Below are 23,953 nucleotides of genomic sequence, written 5' to 3'. Positions count from 1 at the left end.
TTATTGATCACAGACTGGCATAATTTGTACAAGTTTTAAAAACTTTAATGCCAGGATGCTTTTTGTCGTATATGATCAATTCTACACAATGGTTTTGGAGAAGAATTTGTTTAAAGTTGTTGTTTTTTCTACTAATGGTGGCTATATTTGACAACAGTTAAGCAGCAGATGCAAAAACCTGAAAACCCTCCATGTTTGATTACTTTCTATAAATTTCTGTCCATTTTTTTTAGAAGCCATTGAAAAGTTTTTCTATTTTCAGCAACATTAGACATTTCTGATGGTGGATCAGCATTATTTATAGAAACTGTAAAGGTCTTGATGTCAGGATGCTTTTTTTAAAATATGATCAATGTTTTTTCAGCAGTTCTGGAGAATAATTCTTTTAACATTTTTGTATATGTAGTAATGGTGGCAAAGTAGGATGGTGGATCAAAATCCTTTTGTACAAAACTTAAAGAACTCTATGGCAGGAAGCTTTTTGTCAGATTTTATCAAATTCTGACCAGTGGGTTTTAGAAGAAACTGTTAAAAAAGATTTTCTGTTTTTAGTAATGATGGCCATATTTACTGGTAGGTCTGCATAATTGTTGTACAGACTTGAAAAGTCTTCATGCCAGAATGCTTTCTCTCAGACTTGGTCAAATTCTCATTTTAAGTGCTTTGGAGATTATGTTGTTTAATGGCTTTGATATCTTTAGAAACAATGGTTTTTCTTTTAATGACTCTGCATTTTTAATAATAGTGAATAAATCTGGAGGCAGTTTGGCATACAAATACAAATTGGCATACACCATGCTTTCTGCCAAATTGACAAAATTCTCTTGGATGGTTCTTAAGAGATCACTAATAAGGTTATCCAGTTTTAGTGTGTGTGATTTTGATTTTTAATGTAGCTTTAACAATTTCTCAGTCATATCGCTACAATGTCTGCAGTGTGGCAGTTTGACGTGATATCTACCACTTGGGCACCATGCCGCAGACATGTAGCATGATGTTCCACCCAGCCACATTATCCTGAAACCAGGCCGACCAGTCCTAACACTAACCTCTTAATGCTGAGCACCAAGCTAGGCAGCTGTTAGTACCATTTTTAATAAGTTTTTGGTATGACTCAGCTGTGGATCAAACCCATGAGCTCCCACATCCAAGGCGAATGATCTAACCACTAGGCCACCACAGGGGTCTTTCTGGATACATTTTTTAAAAAGCCTTTCATGACAGGATGCTCTGTGCCAAACTGGGTCAAACTAGCTAGTGGTTACTGTGAAGTTTAAAATAGCAATTGTTGATGGTTTCATATTGCAGGGATACACAGTGGATGCTTGGTTATATCATAAGATCACCTGGCCTTGTGAGCTAAAAGAGCAATTATGAAATCTGCATCACTTTGGACTTTTCTGTATTAGAACTTAATCTCAGACAAATGAAACAACTGGGCAAAGTGTTTGAAATAATCAGAACTACTTAGGGAAGAAAACAAGTGTTGATAAATTGCTGCTATTTGAGTGTCTGAAATGTTAAGTAATTTCCATGAGCAGTGTTTATTGCAATATTTAAGTCCAAAAGTTTGATTTACCTTGATTCTAGTATGTTCCTTTTGATGGTGGCACCCAACTCTAAGCAAGATTTAAGTTTAATACAAGCAATATTGTCACTCATATAGCAGGTATATAACTTTGCTTGTCTGAGCAGCTTTGGTTTCTTCAAACACTTTGAACATTTATTGTGACAGACTGACAATACAGCCACTGGGAAAAAGACGTAATATTCTGCATACTCATAACAGAGGATGGTGAGGATGGTGAGGATGTTACTATGAGAAACAACAACAACCATAACAACAACCATAACAACAAAAAGAAGTGGATCACAGCAAAAGGTGGGCAAGAGGATTGGGAAAGGGGAGGCCAGTGCCCCCACACTCACCCAATCTGAACTGGTAAGGATTGTTTCGAGAGGTTTGGTAGTTTTTGAGATATTGTTGTCAAAAATGTGAAGATAACAATTATGGGAGTGTCTTGAAGGGACTAATGTTCTACTGCCCTACAACAAGTTCAAGGAATTCAAGACCATTTCTTTTTAACTGCTGAGTGTTGAAACCATCTCTAATATTCTCAAGTAGTGATAATAATAATAATAATAATACACCAGAAAATCAAAATTACCCCAAAACCAATCAATATTTGTTGAACTTGAAGAAAATTGCAATCAAAATTGGTAATAGAAACTTTGAAACTTTGATATATCGCTCATTTTATCATCAAAAACGGTAGATAGGATTGTGAAATTGTAATCAACATTATGAAATATCAACTTTAAAAGAAATAATAAAATTTGTTACATTTTCTTTACAAACGACATTCTTAGTACATTGTAATTAATGATATTCAAGGAAATTTCAATTAATGAAAATGTCACTTACACCTAGTGGAGTGAGTACTTTAATCAATAAATACCAATTAAATATTTTTTTTTATTAATTGAAATTTGTGTACTAGTTCTATCTTTTAGTTCCTTTTAAGTGTAGTCATCATAAGTGCAATGTGTTTTCTTTTAATTAAACATAAAATGTGCCAATTTACCATAACAGCTCTGTCTGTGAGCACTTTTCTGAGAACCTAATTAAGTGCCAATTGTGTTTTGATATCCGACTAGCGGAAGCATTTAAAGCAAGCCTCCTTTTCTATTATCACGTTAATTACATCTTTTGAATCAAAGGAGATGGAATTAACAAAAAAGTTAAAAGGCATACAAATCCTACATACTTAAAGAACTAGCGGCCCCAGTCATTATGTCGTGAACTCATTTCAGTCGATCAATCAAACACTATTATAAATGTTATTGTGTACGTAATCTAATTAAACTACCTTAAATTAACCTACTCAATCATAATTGATTAAAGATAGCAAGGCGACCAAGCGAAATGAGTACTTCATAAAATAAAGAGCTTTGTTTCACAGATACGGGCAATTTTGGAGAAAATGAGTTTCAGAGAATCCCTGAATTTGCATGTAGAGATATTCTCAAGGATGATAAGAAGTTTTACTGTTACTTGCAATGAAATCACGGCATCAATATCTTACTAATTAAACAATAAAAAAATTGAGTTTCGACGTAGATGATGGTCTCACAAAATGTTGCGGGATTTTTTTTATATAAAAAGGAATCTTGTTTGGAAGTGTATCAACAGTTAGTCTGGTTTCCTGCTTTAAAGATCCTTGTTCAGAAAACATACCACTCCTGGAACCAGACTAATCAACAAAAGAAAAATCCTGTGACATAATACATTAATGTTTTTGCTCACCATGTTGGTTATTGAAACCAGCTGGAATCATGATATCAATCTTTCATTGGAAACAGCACTTTATTCACAATCATTTTCGACATGATTGTAAAATGAGGATTCAGTCATTAAGCAGCCCAGTTCCCCCTCCCAATCCCCCCCAAACCCTGCAGTTCTCTGGATGTCTAGCAGATTTTTGGGAGGTCCCTCGGTAACTCACACCCTCACTTATAGTGCGGTCTATGTTTTTGGACCCCAATGTGCACGCATTATTGAGGGAGAGGTGTTATAAAAACAACAACAACAACATATTAATAATAATAATAATAATAATAATAATAATAATAATAACTTTATCTAAAGGTGAAACTCATTTGGTAAGTTAGCCAACCTTCCACCATGGGGAAAAGAAATCTTCCACCAGGCCTTGTACAATGAAATGTTTACGATTCATACAAGTTGTGATGTCTTTTACACAGTGCTATTAAAAGCTAAATAACTGATCTACTACTGCCGTAAAATACGTATACGAACATGATATATGGTTCATACAACACTTAGAAGTGGACCTGTGTAAGACATTACAAGCGAGTACAGAAAGAACATTGTTTAAAGAGTAATAATAATGAACTTACACAAAATGATACAAATAATTGTATCTGTAGATGTAGGCAAAGAAGCATCCTGAAACCCTAACATGGAATTCTATAGTTTGGCTCCATAAAAAAGCAACATTCTTATTATAAAACTGAATTTGGTTTCACTAAATATAATTGTTTGAGATGGATCTTTGTTCATACATATTTACATTTTCCACAAATTTAAAATTTCACAATAATCAGCAGCCAAGTAAACTCTTTTGAAGTTGAATTGCTGAAATGGCAGCCACTCAAATGTTTAATAAGATTTGTTCTTGGTGTATCCATATCAACATCAAGTATAAGACTAGTTGCTCTTTTTTTGAATTTTCAGTAACTTTGATTTTCTGTATCCCTATAACCCCTGATAGAATGGCAATATTCAGGATGTGGTACGGTAAAAGGATTGCAAGATAACCTTCTCTGCTCCTGAGATACGATTTGTTTCTGTTCATGAATATAAAACAGCGAGTTCCCTTTTTTTAATGCAACCTGAATTTTCCATTTCAAGATACTGTCAATCATGATGCCAAGTAGTTTTTATTTTGAGACTGTTTTCTATCAATTCCTTTAGCATTATTTTGAAGATTTTTTCTTAGCTTTCACTATAGTTTGGCTAACTATAAACATGGCTTTGACTTGACTACCTATAAGTAAAGCTGTACTGATGTCACTTTTTGCCGATTATGCTGATACCGTGTATAACCGATTGTTAAAATTGCCGATGCCAATTATGAGAACGATTATTTATTTGTTTTATAACAATGACTGGTTAAGAAGCATAAACCTATTAGTGTAATGCAAGCAGGTATTTTGCCATGTCAGTTATAACAAGGTTGTTTAGGCAGCCAGTGAATTTGAACTTCTGTACAACAACAGACAGAAACCGAATAAGAAGTACATTGCTATTTATAGAAAGCAATGATCACACAAACAAAAACAAAAACAAAAAATTTTAAAACTTTAAAACTAATACTGATAAAACTTATGGTTTGCCAATTCAAGATATAAATGAATGAAAATGTATTAAGCTAGTATTTTTAACTTATGTTCAATGATGCAGGTCACCATTACTAGATTTCAATAAATGACTAAAAAATATTAATAATGATAGTCCAATAATAATTAAAATCAATAATACACATGCTTTAAGACTAAAGTTAGACATCACTGTATGCTGGCTGCAACTAATACTGAAAGCCTAGTTGAGGTGGATTGTATTTAAGCAACAGTAACATTTCTCCCTTCTCGCCAAGTAACGATCCACAACGATCTGAAAAAATCTGGCCTGTGCCACTAAACGGCTGCTCACTTGGAATGCTTGAAGCTGGTGCAGACAAATAGCATCTAGTTAATTTGGCCAAGTAGGGAAACTGAAACCTGTGAGCGTTCCAACAGCTGTATATGTCTTCTTCTCGTGGCAACAGAGGGCTGGCCAGATAAAATTCAAGTATTGCGTCAACGGCATCATTCATGTGGGTTGTTTTGTTGATGGTACAGACAGGTTTGTCACAGGCCAAAGAAAATAAATCCCAGAGATGCGATGTTGATGGTCCAGTGACATTTGTTTCAGTTTCAGTTTTTCTTTTTTTGGTTGGGGTTTTCTCCTGCTTGTCAGCTGATGCAACTATGATGCATTCTGCTCTAAGCCATTCTTTTGATCTGGTCACAAGTAATTCTTCACTAATAGGCATTGTTTGAATCATGGATCCAAGATGATGGCCACATCAGCAAAGCGTGTGTTCAGTGACATCAACATATCATGGCACATTGTCTGAATACCTTGACTCGCTTCATGCTCTCAAGCCAATAACATTCAGAGCATTTTCAGCATAGGAAGAATGACGGATACTGATGTTTGGCTATCACTAACTTCCTTGGCAATGTCCGCAAATAGGCCTGACATGTCCACAATAATCAAGACCGACTGTTGGGCTGTTAGGCTTTATGAGCTTGTTGCGACAGAATGCCATCACTAAGAACGAGCTGCAGCATGTGTGCAAAACAGTTGATGCTGTTGATTTCAGCCAGATGCATTGCTTTAACCATGTTTGCACCTCCGTCATGCAGAACATGGATGAGTTTTGGGAATGTTGTATTCCTCGCATAATTTGTCCAGTTTGCTTGCCAAATATTCTCCTGTGTGTGATTCATTGAGAGGCATTGCTGCTAAAATCAGCTGTTTCCCCATTAAGTCTTCAATAAGTCAATGTGCCGTAAGACTCAACACGGCTATGCCGATGGACGGGTCTGACCACTCATCACAGGTCAAACTAAGTTCAGATTGGCCAGAAACTAAATCACGCACCTTGCTTTGTATCACCTTATGCATGTCAGGTATCAAGCATGTGGAAAAGTAATTCTGACTTGGAATTTTATAGCACAGTTCTGCCTTGGCCATTATACGTTGAAATCCAATGTCTTCAACAATGGAAAATGGTTGCACATGTACTGCTATGAACTCTGCAATAGCTTTGTGCCAACTAATAGCATGGCATCAATAGTCAAAGAATGAGGAAATGCTGCAGCTGCTGAGGTTAATTGCGCAGCATTATTTTCCTCTCCATCTGCCAGAAACAGGCCATGTTCGATGATGTGTTTGCAGCACAAGTGCTGGACAAGATTTGATGTATAGTTTTTGGAATCCCTTCCACCTCTTGAAATGCATGCTTTGCAAAGTGTACAATTTGCTTTTGGACTCATTGACTGCATTTGCTTTGAAGTAATTCCAGACTAAACTGTGAGTCACACACTGAAGCAGCTCAGCAGCTGAGGTATCCAGGGGTAACGTTGCTGGCACTAGTATGCCAATTTCAATGCTGCATAATATTTGTCAGCGTTCAGCTGCTTCGGCGTGCAACCGATATTCATTGATTAGCAGCATTGCAGGACTGGCTAAAGTACAGACTAACTATAGTGAGTCATAGTTTTGTAGCAGTTGGAAATTTTGCTAGCCATCTAATCTGCCTAGCTATCTGCTAATCAGTATGCTGGAAGTTCAACGGCCACATGAGACCTCATTGGCTGGTTGGCTGCTGTGGGTCAGATGAGTGCATGAATGGTATTGATAATTTGTTGTGTGCAGACAATCAGCGGTAGTTTACAGCAAGTGTGTTAAAAAGTATTTACTTTTAAGAATATACTGTCTTTCAATTAACCCCCGAATCAAATGTTTATTCCTTAATTTCCACTATTTAATTCTGATTTAAAATTCAAGTCATGTCAAGATGAATGTTATGACTGAATTTATATTTTAGACATTTGTTTACATTGACACTGATTATTTCTGATGATACTGATTATAACAATTGTTCTAATAATTGGCCCCATTATGAGTATGGCTGATTAATCAGTACAGCTTTAACTATAAGCATGGCTTTGACTTGTCTACTTATAAGCATGAGCTGGACTTGACTACCTACAAGCAAGGCTTTGTCTTGACTACTTATATGCATGGCTTTGGACTTGACTACCTATATGCTATGCATGGCTTGGCCTTGACTACCTATATACATGGCTTATGACCTGACTACCTATATGCATGGCTTGGACTTGACTACCTATATGCATGGCTTGGACTTGACTAATTATATGCATGGCTTGGACTCGACTACCTATATGCATGGCTTTAACTTGACTACCTACAAACATGGCTTTGACTTGACTACCTATAAGAATGGCTTTGACATGACTACCTATATGCATTACTTTTTACTTAATTGTCTATATGCATGACTTTAGATTTGACTACCTGTAAACATTGTTTTGACTTGAAGAATGGCTTTGACTTGACAACCTATATGCATTTCTTTGACTTAACTGCCTATATGCATTGCTTTGGACTTGACTACCTATAAACATTGTTTTGACTTGACCATCAATAAACATGGCTTTGACTTGAATACCTATAAGCATGATAGTGATTTAACTAGCAATGAGCATGACTTTGGACTTGACTATCAATAAGCATGACTTTGGACATGACTATCAATAGGCATGGCTTTGACTTGACTACCTGTAAGCATGGTTTTGGAGTTGACTACCTATAAGCATGGCTTTGACTTGACTACCTATAAGCATGACATTGACTTGACTATTAATAAGCATATCTTTGGAGTTGACTACCTATAAGCATGACTTTGACTTGACTACCAATAAGCATGACATTGACTTGACTATCAATAAGCATGACTTTGGACTTGACCATTAATAAGCATGACTTTAGTCTTGACTATCAATAAGCATAGCTTTGACCTGACTACCTATAAGCATGCCATTTACCTGACTATCTGTCCTTGGACTTGACTACCTATAAGCATGGCTTTGAATTGACTACCAATAAGCATGACATTGACTTGACTATCAATAAGCATGACTTTGGACTTGACCATTAATAAGCATGACTTTGGACTTGACTATCAATAAGCAAGACTTTGGGCTTGACTACATATAAGCATGGCCTTGGAGTCGACTACCTATATGCATGACTTTAGACTTGACTACCTGTAAACATTGTTTTGACTGGAAGAATGGCTTTGACTTGACAACCGATATGCATTTCTTTGACTTAACTGCCTATATGCATTGCTTTGGACTTGACTACCTATAAACATTGTTTTGACTTGACTATCAATAAACATGGCTTTGACTTGACTACCTATAAGCATGACATTGACTTGACTAGCAATGAGCATGACTTTGGACTTGACTATCAATAGGCATGGCTTTGACTTGAATACCTGTAAGCATGGTTTTGGAGTTGACTACCTATAAGCATGGCTTTGACTTGACTACCTATAAGCATGGCTTTGACTTGACTACCTATAAGCATGACATTGACTTAACTATCAATAAGCATATCTTTGGACTTGACTACCTATAAGCATGCTCTTGGAGTTGACTACCTATAAGCATGGCTTTGACTTGACTGCCAATAAGCATGCCATTGACTTGACTATCAACAAGCATGACTTTGGACTTGACTATCAATAACCATGGTTTTGACTTGACTACTATAAGCATGACATTGACTTGACTATCAATAAGCATGACTTTGGACTTGACTATCAATAAGCATGGATCTGACTTGACTACCTATAAGCATGGCATTTACCTGATTATCTGTCCTTGGAGTTGACTACCTATAAGCATGGCTTTGAATTGACTACCAATAAGCTTGACATTGACTTGACTATCAATAAGCATGACTTTGGACTTGACTATCAATAAGCATGACTTTGGGCTTGACTACATATAAGCATGGCCTTGGAGTCGACTACTTATAAGCATGGCTTTGACTTGACTATCAATAAGCATGACTTTGGACTTGACTATCAATAAGCATGACTTTGGGCTTGATTTCATATAAGCATGGCCTTGGAGTTGACTACCTATAAGCAAGACTTTGGACTTGACTATCAATAAGCATGACTTTGGACTTGACTATCAATAAGCATATCTTTGGACTTGACTACCTATAAGCATGGCCTTGGAGTTGAGTACCTATAAGCATGGCTTTGACTTTACTACCTATATGCATGGCTTTGACTTTACTACCTATAAGCATGGCATTTACCTGACTACCTGTAAGCATGGCCTTGGAGTTAACTACCTATAAGCATGACATTGACTTGACTATCAATAAGCATATCTTTGGACTTGACTATCAATAAGCATGGCCATGGAGTTGACTACCTAAAAGCATGGCTTTGACTTGACTACCTATAAGCATGGCTTTGACTTGACTATCAGTAAGTATGACTTTGGACTTGACTATCAATAAGCATATCTTTGGACTTGACTACCCATAAGCATGGCCTTGGAGTCAACTACCTATAAGCATGGCTTTGACTTGACTATCAATAAGCATATCTTTGGACTTGACTATCAATAAGCATGGCCTTGGAGTTGAGTACCTATAAGCATGGCTTTGACTTTACTACCCATATGCATGGCTTTGACTTTACTACCTATAAGCATGGCATTTATCTGCTTACCTGTAAGCATGGCCTTGGAGTTAACTACCTATAAGCATGATATTGACTTGACTATCAATAAGCATATCTTTGGACTTGACTATCAGTAAGCATGGCCATGGAGTTGACTGCCTATAAGCATGGCTTTGACTTGATTACCTATAAGCATGGCTTTGACTTGACTACCTATAAGCATGGCTTTGACTTGACTACCTATGAGCATGGAAGTGTTTTTATTATACTTATTATCAGCCAAAACTAAAATAGATTTTTAAAATCAACTTTTTATGATGCATTGTCATCAAAATACCTAATGTTGGAAGGTAAATCATTGATAGAAATGAAACAACCTATATAATGCTAAAAGATGCAACTGGAGAAGGGGTGGAGATTAGCTGTACTCAAACTTCCAAAAGCTGAAAGTTGTAATACTGTTTTTAAGTTCCACATTGTAAGTTATTCTGATCTAAATTAGTCTGATAATGAAATACAATGTAAGTTGACTAAAAATTGTGTTCTGCAAAGATTTTATTTGCATCCATAATGTTAGGTAATACAATGGAGCCCAGTGTAGCCAAGTAGTCCAAGGTGCTCGCATTTACAGATCACTCGTAACCTCACCTCTGCCCGCATGAGTTTGAGTCTTGACTCAACTTATGTGGACAAGTGAGAAAGCTTGCGAGTAGATTCCCATGGGTCAGTGGTTCTTCCAGGGTCTTACCCTGTTGTTTTCCACCAAATATACTGGCCACAGTCAAAAGCCTATCATGTGCTGTTAAACCCCAAACATTGTTACCAACCAACATGATACAACTATTATGCTGCATGATGTTTGATTGTGTTGGTAAGTTTTTATGAGAAGGTCGCTTCAAAATGGCTTTGCAATGTAAAAATTTGCCATGTTTTAATGGGAGAAAAACATTGTATTTCTAAAACATTTCTTTACCTCATGATACTAAAATCTGGAATTCATACAAAATTGTAGAGAATACAAAATCTTCTGTTGCCATCTATACATAAGATCCTAAAATTGTTGCATTTGTTTAACATTTCTTACAAATGAGCTCAGAACTGTCGAACAACTATAGGCTAACTTGATACGTCTGACACTGGACAGAAGGTGTTGATACTTATCCCAAGCACATGTTTGGTCATTTTGTTTTTACAATTGTTTAAACACTCTATAGCCACAAAACACAAGACAAAAGAGGTGTGACAGCATATCTCCTGAACATGACAAAAACCAAATAATTTAAGAAATGCCCCAGGGTTTACATTACAGACAACACACATACAGACATATATTAGTCCCTAACAGCATGTGTTTTTTAACTTTATAATATTGTGGTATGTTAGCAAATTAGGCCTTTAAAATAAAATATGTAGCCTAGACAGTGAAATTCAAAAAAAATATAGTAGCAGTGAAAACTAAGATTTGTTATCCTCCTCCAAGACTTCTTTGGGACCAGATCAAATCAAACTTAACTCATTAACTTTACTAGCCATGCCTATCAGCGGTAGAAAGTTTGCTTGTTGACAGTTACTAAATGCCTTTTTAAAAACAGTAAAGTGGAATGCATTACTATTGTTGGGTGAAAATCTATTGTATAGTGTTTTTTAACAGAAAAACTGATTTTTGAAAATAATTACTTTGAAGACAAATCTATTAATCATGGAAGATTAATAATAATACTAGAATGGCAGCAAATCCAGAACCAAAAATTAGACATTTTTGGTGTATTTAATAATATCAATGGGTTTTTTTTGTGGGTCAGAACTTGTTACGCATGTACCTCCATTGAATGTTTTAGGTTAAATTTTACAATGATATCTGCCATACTAATGTTTGGAAAAATATGTCTTGCAAGAGCTTTAATATAAATGTATAATGTGTTAAGTTAAGCACTTTAATGATCATTGTATCTTTGAAAGACACACTGACTGGATATGAAAATCATTATAGGCATTATCACTCTATTTATCATATAAGCTGCAACACTGTTAAAGCTGGAAAAGCTTAGATTATTTTTTTTTTTAATGCAATGTAAAATTTTAAATATGTCAGTTAAGTAAGTGTAGTTTTCTCTAAGGACTGAATAATATCAAGAGAGCATCCTCCATGGGCTTAATTAGTTTTATCTGTTCAATTAGTTAATTAACTCAACTGGCTGCTAATCTTCTTGATGAACAAATTATTGTGTTGACAAATTTAAGTTAGCAAACATGTTCAGCTAAAACTGCATCAGATGTACTATCAACTACAACAAAAATTGATTGATTTAATAAGTATGAATGATACACTAAATTGTTATGAAAAGGTCGGCATATATCCTTTTTTTAATAATCATTATATTATTTATTGTTCCATCAACTTTATAACTGTTTTGCTTCATAGCTTTAAATAAAAGTAGAAGACTGTATGGCAGCTAATATAGAAAATGTACAGAGATATGTCATATAACAATAACCGGGATCTCTCAAATCTTTAGATAGCTAGACAGGTTTGTAAGGTTCCTGGCAATAATTTAGTATCAGCCCAATACCAATAAAATAATAACAGTTTGTTCCAGTGTTCCTTCCTTGATGAATCTATGTTCATAACCAGATAATTGTATAAGGAACATACTACTGCTACTACTACTACTATTACTACTACTACTGCTACTACTACTACTATTACTACTACTACTGCTACTACTAACACTATTACTACTACTACTATTACTAAAACCATACAGGTGACACAGAACATACAATCATCTCCATTGTGGACTTAAATTATAGTCCAATATATCAAATGAAGTTGGGGAACAAGTATCATAAAAAAGTAGATCAGATTAATAATGTACACTGTTATGACTATAGGTAACAGAAAATAGTGAAAAACATCAAGTTTGTACAATTCAACAAATAATTTATTTCTCTAGAATACAAAGTGAAAATTTAAAATGAATTTACAGAAATTTAATTAAATCCCAAAACAGTCCTAAAAGTTTTATCACAAGTCCAAATGTGTAAGTTCCAATTGAATTTCAGTGGTATTCCAAACAAGTTCCAATACTGAATGTGTTGATGTGCCTGTAGTATCGAACATGATAATGTGCCAATGTCTTCAATTGTGATGATGTACTAACAGTCTTCTAATGTATCAAAATAATGTAGCCCAAATATGTTCTTGTCTGAATTTACTATAATTCCAAATTAATGTTTCTGTCAAAGAATATTATTGATGAGCACTTTGTATTTCCAGTGAATAATAATTTGAATAAATTTATTCCAACCTAAGAAAAAACTGAACACAACAAAAAAATGATTCTACTTCAAGATGTTATGGCAAGAATGAGTAATGTTTCAAGTAAACAACATTATATAAAAAGCTAAGACACATACATAGAACCAAGATGAGGGTCAAAAGATCATTTTTAGAACATTCTAAATTGTCAACAAGATAAGGTCTATTACTAAATTTATAATAAAGAACATCAGGTATAACCACACTGATAGTGATTCTAATATTTAATCTATACTCATAAAGAAATATTAGCTATGTATTACATTGTTTGCAAAATCAGTGCCACTAGTTAGGTACATAGTGAACTTGATTCTTGACTAAGGTCAATTACAAATTACTAATATACATAACATATAATCATTTAGAAAAGCTAACAAATAATACATATTAAATGTACATAACAACACAAGAGCAGCAGAATATGAATTCAGCACACAAAGCATTGTGTACACAAACTTGCATAATGCTCCCTCTCTCTCTCTCTCTCTCTCTCTCTCTCTCTCTCTCTCTCTCTCTCTCATACACACATGTAGGTAAACATCACATTTTTAGTATATGTATGTGTGTGTGTATAGTTTGCCATGACCAAATTTAGATATCATCTGGATACATCCATTTCATATATCTATAGCAAGGCACTTATGATGCTAATTGACATTCTTAGATAGACAGTTCCATGTGATTGGTTCAGAAACAGCCAAACTAATTTTATGTAATTTACTTTTTTGGGGGCTTGGCGAAAAAAATTCATTTGATGACAAAAAGCATAGTACAGGTAAACTAGCGCTGTATCTGTATTAGTATTATTTGCCTTTTTGCTAAACATATAATTTATATAGTTGGGTATAGATCCCTTATAAACTTAAAGCATAAATTTAACATTTCTTAAACATGTTCATGTACAGATGGGCATGATCTTCAAATCATTAATAATATTGGTAGACATTAATAATATTAGTATACATTAATAATATTGGTAGACATTAATAACATCATTGTCAAAAATAATTCAACCAGCTCATCTTTTAAGTCTTTCCACTTTTAAATCTTTGTTTCTGGAAGCATTACCCCATATGATGTTGTAGAACTGTCAAGGTGAGGTTGAATATAACTTTTATTAAAGTGACATTGAATTCTGTGCTCAACAGTTAGGTATCCTTTAGGTTTTTTTATGGTAACCACATATTCTTAAACATCTTTTGGGTAATATAACTGATGAGTTCAAGCCATATGATGTTATTGTCAGCTTTCTTTTCAGTTGAACAATATTAAAATGTATGTGCAAAATATCATCTTTAAGTCTGATCAACAAGGTCCATAACTCTGTCCAAAATGGAGCTGATGAGACAGATTGGTCTATAAAACAACATTCCCATAAAACAGCATCAAAGTATGTTAGTATAATGCACTGTTCTTGAGCTGATTATAACCAGTATCCCAGTTAGTATGTTGCATGGTTCTTGAGCTGATTATAACCAGTATCCCAGTTAGTATGTTGCATGGTTCTTGAGCTGATTATAACCAGTATCCCAGTTAGAATGTTGCATAGTTCTTGAGCTGATTATAGCCAGTATCCCATGTAAAGATATGCAGCTGATTGACATGCAGTTAATTACATCTACAATAATGTGCATTGAACAAAACCCACACAATGCACATATAAGTCTTCTTACCAAATTCCACCAGAATATGTTGAATGTTTTTTTGAGCTATGCTGGTTGCAAGTAACATTCCTAGTTACCATATCATGTAAAAAATGTGCTCATCAAGTACAGTAAATATTACAAAGTAGAGTAGATGAGACCAAACACATCAATGTAAGTATATGAAACAATTTTCATCTAATATGTTGAACAGTTCTTGAGCTATGCCATTTACAAGCAATATCCCATTTATAATATAAAGGTAATTGTCAATGGTCATAACTATTCAACATGGAGTTGACATGACAAAACTCAAAAATGATACACCTTGGTCAATGTCATTCTAACAATGTTAATACCAAATTTAATCAGAACAAGATGAATGGTTTGTGAAGAGATCAAATCTATCCCAAATAGTTGACAAGACAAATCTAGATCTATAAATTGACATTCATACCAAACTGCATCAGACTGTTCTTCAACTGTGCCAGTTACAAGCAGTATCCAGTGTGTCAAGATGTGATGTTAATTTGTCAAAGGTTGAAAAATATAAAATGGAGTCAACAAGAAAAAAACCCATAAAGACATGTCAAGGTCTATGAGGTAAATGCAAAAACCAAATTGTATTTGAATATGTTGATTGGTTCTTGAGCTGTGCTTGTTAGACTCAACATCCTATGTGAAAATAAGGGCTAATTATCAAGGGCTGTAACTCTATCCAAACCTGGAGTAACTAAGACAAACACATTAAAGGGATATCTATGTATATGAGACACTGCACACACCAAATTTAATAATTCATTATGCATTGGTTAGAAGGACCTGCCATTTACAAGATGTAAATCTGATGCTAGTTAGTATGATCTGAGAGAACAAAAGAGAAATAACTAAAAAATTGGACATGAACAGATGAAAAATTTAAAAGGACATCTACCAGTCATCTACCAAATGACATCAATAATGTGTGAAATTAGATAAGAAAAAATATCACTGCATTGTTGCCAGATATGTGCTGTCAAAGACATAACAAGCATTAAACTTTTTAAATAACAAACTAAATTATAACTTAAAATAATCACTGTTCTTCAACATTTCTTACATTTTACAGCATATGTGAGGTGTTTTCTGATATGCTTGCATTTTCTTTTCAGCTGAAATAAATTAGACTTTTTTCAATACAGGATGATATTTTTATATTTTATATATGTTTATGTGTTCACAGATGCATGTGCATATGTTTCAGGAATGATACTTTCAATTTTTTAATCACTTAAGTCTTTAATGTCAAGCCAAATTTATCACATTATGTTGCATGCTGAATAAACTGTACATAACAATTAGAAGGCCTAAAGGTAGATTATTAAATGAGTTATTATTATTATTATCATTATTTTTAATATTATTATTATTATTATTAGTGTTAGTGGGTTAAAAGTTGCAATAATGTATGAAAAAAAGTGTTATGGTAGTAAAGATCAAACTGAAAGAACAAAGATTAAAAAATTAATATCTGCCATTTTGGCTGATAGCCTTGTTGAAGTGCGTAATCATTTTAAATGTAAGAATGACTGAAATGGTAACCCAGTAATTTTTGGCTTATAACAGCAAATGATGTCATTTAAAAAGTATAATATCAAACTTTGATTTTTTTCCATGTGCCGTGTATGAGCTTGATCAAAGCCAAAGAAAAACAAACTTCCATTAGAAAGTATGGATTTTCATTGAACAAAGATGGCAATAGTCTTGACTTCATTTTCATTAAATAGAAACACTGCTCAACCATGAATTAACATCTGCCTGACTGGGTGAGCAACTGGATAAATCACCCAATCAATGGAAATTTTCAATCACCATTTTGCAAATTAATTTTCAACCTCTGCTAAACAACTGGTCTTTTTTCATGACTCTTATTAGATGCCTATACTCAGTTATTTCTTGATGTCACATGTTCAGTAAAGACGAGACTTTTAAAAAATGAAGTTTTAATTTAAAAATGTTGAAAATACTGAAACACAAGGGTTATGTTTTAAAAAATTAGACATTTTGAAAAATACACTGAAAAATAAGGAATATAAAACAGTCATATGCACATGTACAAAGGATACAGGTGAAATGAAAAACACAACAATATCAATAACAGAGTTACAACATTAGAAACTTACAAGTATGCTTTGTAGTTATTTCCTATTTTTTGAATGTGCATATCATATTTGCTATCTATGAACGGTTCAGTGCTTGCATAAGTTTTAGATACAGCCACCACACTTGCTATGTCCTGAAATGCATGATGATGTTCCACCTTCACCTGATTCCCATATCCAAGCAAGCAGCAAAGAGAAAGAATAGTAGATATTAGATAGGTTAGGCTATACAAAAATCTAACAATGAACATGAGGCCCAAGAGGGCCTGAAATCATTCATCTGCCTGGCTGACATCTATCAAAACAAGAGTCCCTCAAAGGGACTGATGCTTTACTGGCTGAAATAAATTTCCAGGAATTCAAAATAAGACCATTTCTTCTTTTTAACTGTGGAATGTTGAAACCATCTTTGCAACATAAGAAATCCTCTGGTGAAACTACACTTTAATATGACTTCCCATTTTAGAAAAACAACAGTAACAAGATTTTCAGGAAGGATTTCATGATGTCCATGTTTGATGTCAAACTGGTACTATATTTATTAAGTACTTACTGGACATCATAAGTTTTTGACAAAAGTAAAATGTAAACATGATACACCATCTAGAAGATTTTCAGGATGACCACTGCGTCAGTGATATCAGATTAGCATAATTTCCTTTTATGAGCAACAAGAAATCATAAAAAGTCTTTCAGAGAAAACCCATGCTGATATGACCATTCATTCAGCAGAAACAGTGATATCCATATTTTCAAGATGGTCACCATGGCAGGCTTCTTGAATGTCTAAATGGCACCATTAGCATCAACTAAATATCATAGAAAGTTGCTTAGTATAAATCCCATGTTGATATGACCATCCCATTCAGGAGAAATAGTGATAACAATATTTTCAAGATGTCCATTGAAAGACCAACTATACATTATAAGAAGTCTTCTGGTGAAGAACCCAAATATTTCCATTCAGGAGAAGAAGCAATAATAAGTAATTGCCACTGTGGCAACCATATTCAACAGTAAACTGGCCCTTTTACATTTCAGACCAACTAGGCATCATAAGAAGTTTTTTAGTGAAACCCAATGTTGATGCAATCTTCCATTTAGGGGAAGTAGCAATAACACAGTTTTCAAGATGGCACTGTGGTGTCCATATATGATATCCAAGCAGCACCAGAGTCATTTGGGATCAACACCATTTTTATTTAGGATCAGCACCATGTTCATTTAGAAGTAACTAGACATTGTAATAAGTCTTCTGGTGAAAACCCCATGATAATATAACCTTCTATTTAGAAACAGTAGTGATAACAATATTTTCAAGATGGTCACTGTGGTGGCCAGAATGAAAATCAGATTGGCACCATTTTCATTTAGGACCAACCAGACATTGTAAGAAGTTTTCTGGTGAAAGCTCATGACTTTCCATTCAGGAAGATAACAAGATTTTCAAGATGGCAATTGTGGCAGCCATATTGGATGTCTGAGTGGCAACATTTTAATTTAGGACCAACAAGATTATAGGATTAATGTGTGTGTAAAGTTTTATGGCAATCTTACAAGTAGTTTAGAAGCAGTAGCAATAAAAAACTTCTGGTAACGGTCAGATACACAATGGAAGGATAATGGACCACCAATTAACAGACCACCCCATAAGCTTCTCTTGTCTATGACCAGTAGAGCTTAAAAACAAAATGTCAGAAATTGGCCAAGAAATCTGGGTTAACAGGATGATTTCTAACATTTGAAAGTTTTCTTAAATTTAGTGTTGGGAGCAATATTTGATGGCAGATTGGCATCATTTGTACAAAACTTAAAAGGCTCCTGCCAGGATGGTTTTTGTAAGATCTGGACAACTTTATCGTAAGTAACAATGACATTTTTGAATAGTGACTCAGCAGCAAACCTGACTGGCTTTATGCCAGGATTCTTAGTGGTATAGCTCAGCAGGGATCTTATGTATGGGCATTGGGCTAAAGGGAGTGGGGAGTGAGGTAGTGGTTATAACTGAGGCTTTATGCCAGGATTCTTAGTGGTATAGCTAAGTAGGCATCTGATGTATGGGCCATGGGCTAAAGGCAGTGGGGAGTGAGGTAGTGGTTATAACTGAGGCTTTATGCCAGGATTCTTAGTGGTATAGCTAAGTAGGCATCTGATGTATGGGCCATGGGCTAAAGGCAGTGGGGAGTGAGGTAGTGGTTATAACTGAGGCTTTATGCCAGGATTCTTAGTGGTATAGCTAAGTAGGCATCTGATGTATGGGCCATGGGCTAAAGGGAGTGGGGAGTGAGGTAGTGGTTATAACTGAAAATTAAGGCATTTTATTCTGCCAATGTTATGAATGCCTAGGTATGATACTGACCTGAATTTGAAAAACCTTGTGCCATGACAATTTATATCAAATATATATTTTGACTGGTTTATGACAAGAATTTTGAGTAGTCATGTAAATGTTTATTTTTTTATGTTTTTAGTAACAAAGGCCACATTTGACTGTCAAATCTGGTCAAATTCTGTTTAGTGGGTCTGAGAAAAAGTCATTTACAGGTATAGCAATGGAAATGGCATTTATATATAATGGTAGATTGCTACAGTTTGAAAAAACTTTGTGTCAGAATGCTAAGTGTCAGATTTGGCCAAATTCTGTTCAGACATTTTTTAGAAAAAGCATTTGTATTTTTAGATACAGTAGCCTTATTCCATAGCAGATGTAAATACTGTGTGTCTGTGTGTTAGTGTGCATGCATGCATGTTTGTGTGTATGTGTGTGTGTGTTAGTGTGCATGCATGCATGTTTGTGTGTGTGTCTGTGCATGCATGCATGTTTGTGTGTGTTAGTGTGCAAGCATGCATGTTTGTGTGTGTGTTAGTGTGCATGCATGCATGTTTGTGTGTGTGTTAGTGTGCATGCATGCATGTTTGTGTGTGTGTGTTAGTGTGCATGTATGCATGTTTGTGTGTGTGTGTGTGTTAATGTGCATGCATGCATACATGCATACATGTGTGTGTGTGGTAGCATCTAATTGCACTTCTGCACAGCAGTGGCAATATGGTATATGGTGCCAACATACGATAAAATATGAAAAATATATTTCAAACAACCTTTTTAGAATCTTAAAACCTGAATTTATTTATTCAAATTTGGTCAATTTCTATTCAGCAATTTATGAGAGAAGTGCATCTATTGGTTTTCCTGTCTTTAGTAATAGCATACATGTCATTCTGCAGGTGGTTGGCCAAAAATACCATTGTAAAGGCTGTCTACTGCACATACTATTTTATAATTGAAATCTAACACTTTTGAAAATTAAAGAATTTTTTAAAAATTGATATAAAACAAACAAACAAACATGTTATTTTTAAATGTTCCATCAATGCATTAGAGAAACCAGCCAGAACCAGTCAACTGGGGACCAGAAATGTTCCACCAGTGCAACAAGTGGTGCAATGATGCATGGCAGAATAAAAGGAGTAGAACTGTTTATGAACAGCTGATGTCTGTACACATCCAGCTGGTAACCGATTTTATTTATATTTGGAATATGGGGAGTTTAAGACCAAATGTATGATATCTTTTTAGGTGTTATAAGCAATATAGGCATAAAAGGTGGTCATTGTGTCTTTTGAACCTTTCATAAAATTGGCTAACCATTGGCAGAAGGGAAATACAAAGAAGAGACCCACAATAATAAATAATTTCAGCAGACACACTAATGTGAGTATTTTTTGTTGTTGTCATGTTTAACTGTTATTGTAAGGTTCAAGATGTTTTAAGAAAAATATTTAAGGTCAGCTCTTGTCCTTTTTTTGTTCAATTCATTTAAAAATGCCAAGATGTGTTTTCTCCCAATGCTCAAAAAAGCAAAGTAATATTACAAGTTAGACAATGCTTGGATAACAGAATTTAACTATGTGCAGGTGTGTAACAAAGGAGATTGCATTGTGTGTTTCAAAGGTATGCTTGTGTGTTTCAAAGGTATGCTTGTGTTTCAAAGGTATGCTTGTGTGTTTCAAAGGTATGCTTATGTTTCAAAGGTATGCTTGTGCGTTTCAAAGGTATGCTTGTGTTTCAAAGGTATGCTTGTGCATTTCAAAGGTATGCTTGTGTTTCAAAGGTATGCTTGTGTGTTTCAAAGGTATGCTTGTGTGTTTCATACACTGTTTTAAGTTTTCATCCATATAAATGTATGGATATGTGACTGGTTTGGACATCATGCTACATGTCTGCAGCATGATGCCTCAGTGCTAGACATCACTATAAACTGTCACACTGTAGACATCATAGAGATATGACTGAAAAATTGTTAAAGCTACATTAAAAATCCAAATCACACACACACACACATCCATATAAATTCAGTTCAATCCCTAGATAAATATATCAGTTAACAGTATATTAGATGATAATTAATTTTAAAGTTGGGATAAATTATTCATAAAAGAACAAATATGTCACATATTTTTTCATCATTTATTTAAAGTCTAAAACAATCTTTACTTTGCTTTATTTACAGTGGTGATACCTTCCAACTGATTTTCAGATCCAAGCCATGAAGAGAAAGAAACCCTTCAGCATGAGACACAGGAATGCATCTTAAGTCAAATTTGGAACTTTCTCCAAAGAGTGAACATAACTTGGAGAACTATTGGAGAGCAGTCAGCAACCTGACAAACCCAGCAACAGGAAAGTGAAGCTAGAAGTTATTTGCAAGCTGAACATAGCTATGCTGTCAATGCACTATTCTAATGCTGGTACAGAGAAGACATTACCCATTCTTTGCAAAATGCAAAGTGATTTAGGGGAAAATATGGACCAGATAAATACTGAGAGTCTTCTAAGTGTGATGCTTGATATTCACAATGAATGTCGTCAGTGGTCGCCAGAAGATAAAAATTATATTGGGTGTTATTAAAAGAATCTTCTAAGTGAACTATGCAATTAAAAGAATCTGTGCTGTGAACTATGCAATTAAAAGAATCTTTGGAGTGAACTATGCAATTAAAAGAATTTTTGAAGTGAACTATGCAATTAAATGAAATTTTGCAGTGAACTATGCAATAAATAACTCTTCCTTTTTCATTAAATGACATTACACTGACTCATATTAATTAATTATTATTGTAATAGTTTCCATCAGACTCTAAATCTGATTTATGTTCAAGATTTGCTTTTTTTTAAATTATACTATGAAAATAATTAATATTATGGCAAAAAATTAACTTACTTTGCTTTCAATTCCCTTGAAGAAAATAAAATGTATTCCAATAATAAATCTACTGGTTTAAAAGCCTTATTTTGTTCTCAATTCCCTTGAAGAACATAAAATCTATTCCAATCATAAAATCTACTGATCCAAATTTTTAAATATCTACTGGTTTGAGTTCCTGGTTCTGTCAACTGTATCTAATGTAGCCATATATAATAGTAGACTGGCATCAAATTTGGTTAAAGTCCCATGATCTGAGTTATACACTTAAAATAATAAATAAGTAGCAGTCAGAAAATCAGGGACAATAATTCCTCTAAACTAATGATGTTGAATGCTGTACATCAAACTCACCTGAGGCCTTATCAGTAGCTCAAAAGCCAATTTGCTTGAAATCCAATAACCCTTGGTAATTGTTATGCAGAGGAAAGAATGGGCAATCAGAGGCCAAAAGTCCTTTAATATTGATTGAATGCTTGAAATCAAACTCTTCTGAGATCTTTCCCAGTAAAAGCTCCATACCAAATTTCATTAAGATACTAAAATTCTTGGTAAAATTACCTCGTTGAAACCAAAGTTAGAATTAATGACAATGTAGGAAGCTATCACTTTTCTAAATGATGACATAAAAGAAAACTTGTCTGGAATTCCATCATTATAAAGCTGCAGATATGCCTTAATTGAAATCCAATCATCCCCTGTAAAGTTATGTTACTAAAAGTCAGAAAAACAGAAGTGACTTCCATATGGCTCCAACCTTAATGATTGAGGTGAAACCCTTGAACCACGCCAACCAAAAAAAATAATAGATAAGAGACCCAAATGGACCTGAGATTGCTCATATGGCTGAGATCTACCTAACTTTTATATGTCACAGCAGTTATCCAAGAAATCTGGGTTAGTATGATGCATTCCAAGATGTTGTTTTAATTGTTAGTAATGGCAACCATATTGAATCACAGAATATCATTGATGCAAACTTTAAACACACGATGCAAGGAAACTTTCCATAAAATTTGATCAAATTCTGCTCTGTCATTTTTGACAAAATCATTTAAAGGTTTCTATCATTTTAATAATAGCATCCATATGTGACAGCAGTCTGGCAATATTTGCATACAATTTGAAGACCTTCATGCCATGATGTTTTCTGTCAATCTTGGTGAAATTCTGTTAAGTTGTTCATGAGAAAAGTCATTTGAAGTTTTTTCTATTGTTATGTATATTAATTTTAATTGTTTGTTTGTTAGATTTAATTTTTTTATTCCATTACATGCTATTGTAATGTAACATTGTTTACTGGATTTGACATTGTCCAGAGCTGAAACACTGTAACTAGTTGCTGACCTTCAAAATCAGTGACAGTTTTGGTAAGCAATTTTTTAAAAAAAAGTATATATTATTTTTCTCAGAATAAGAATTAGTAAGTTGTGTTAAGGTCATACTTGGACTACATGATATTTTTCTTGTAACAAGCTTCTGTTTTTTTCCAGACTAATTAACTCTTGACCCCCATCAGGCAATCTGTTCTGCATTTTAGTAAGTCTTATAACTGATATACTCTTGACCCCCATCCAGGAATCTGTTCTGACATTTAGTTAGTCTTAGAACTGATGTTATGATAAAGGATTGCTAGTTGGGCTTAATACCTTTGACACATTAAGTTGTATTATGTTGTGACCAGTTTGGGCTGAATTTTATTTTTTTCAAATTATTGAATTCAAGTGATTATTTTCTCTGGAAATACAAAAGCGCTCTGATAATTCTTGGACAA

General features: G+C 34.3%; 1 protein-coding gene and 1 long non-coding RNA gene across 3 annotated transcripts in view; one reads left to right on the top strand and one right to left on the bottom strand.

Moving 5' to 3' along the window:
• The window catches only part of LOC149787544 (synapsin-like), a 406,386-nt gene that overhangs the window by 40,033 nt on the left and 342,400 nt on the right, over nt 1-23,953 (bottom strand). For both annotated transcript variants that reach the window (XM_089973694.1, XM_089973695.1), the window contains exon 8: nt 16,997-17,139. In XM_089973694.1, coding sequence (XP_089829820.1) covers nt 16,997-17,139 — 143 coding nt within the window. The remainder of the gene's footprint in view (nt 1-16,996; nt 17,140-23,953) is intronic.
• LOC149787549 (uncharacterized) lies at nt 347-22,245 on the top strand. The gene is made up of 2 exons (XR_016424071.1): nt 347-1,942; nt 21,487-22,245. It is a non-coding gene; the product is annotated as an uncharacterized LOC149787549 (long non-coding RNA).

The sequence above is a fragment of the Sinohyriopsis cumingii genome, chromosome 11 (assembly GCF_028554795.1).
Source record: "Sinohyriopsis cumingii isolate HCF-2022 chromosome 11, ASM2855479v2, whole genome shotgun sequence".
Classification (NCBI taxonomy): domain Eukaryota; kingdom Metazoa; phylum Mollusca; class Bivalvia; order Unionida; family Unionidae; genus Sinohyriopsis; species Sinohyriopsis cumingii.
The sequence above is the reverse complement of the archived record's forward strand: the minus strand, read 5'-3'. Positions and strand labels throughout refer to the sequence as shown.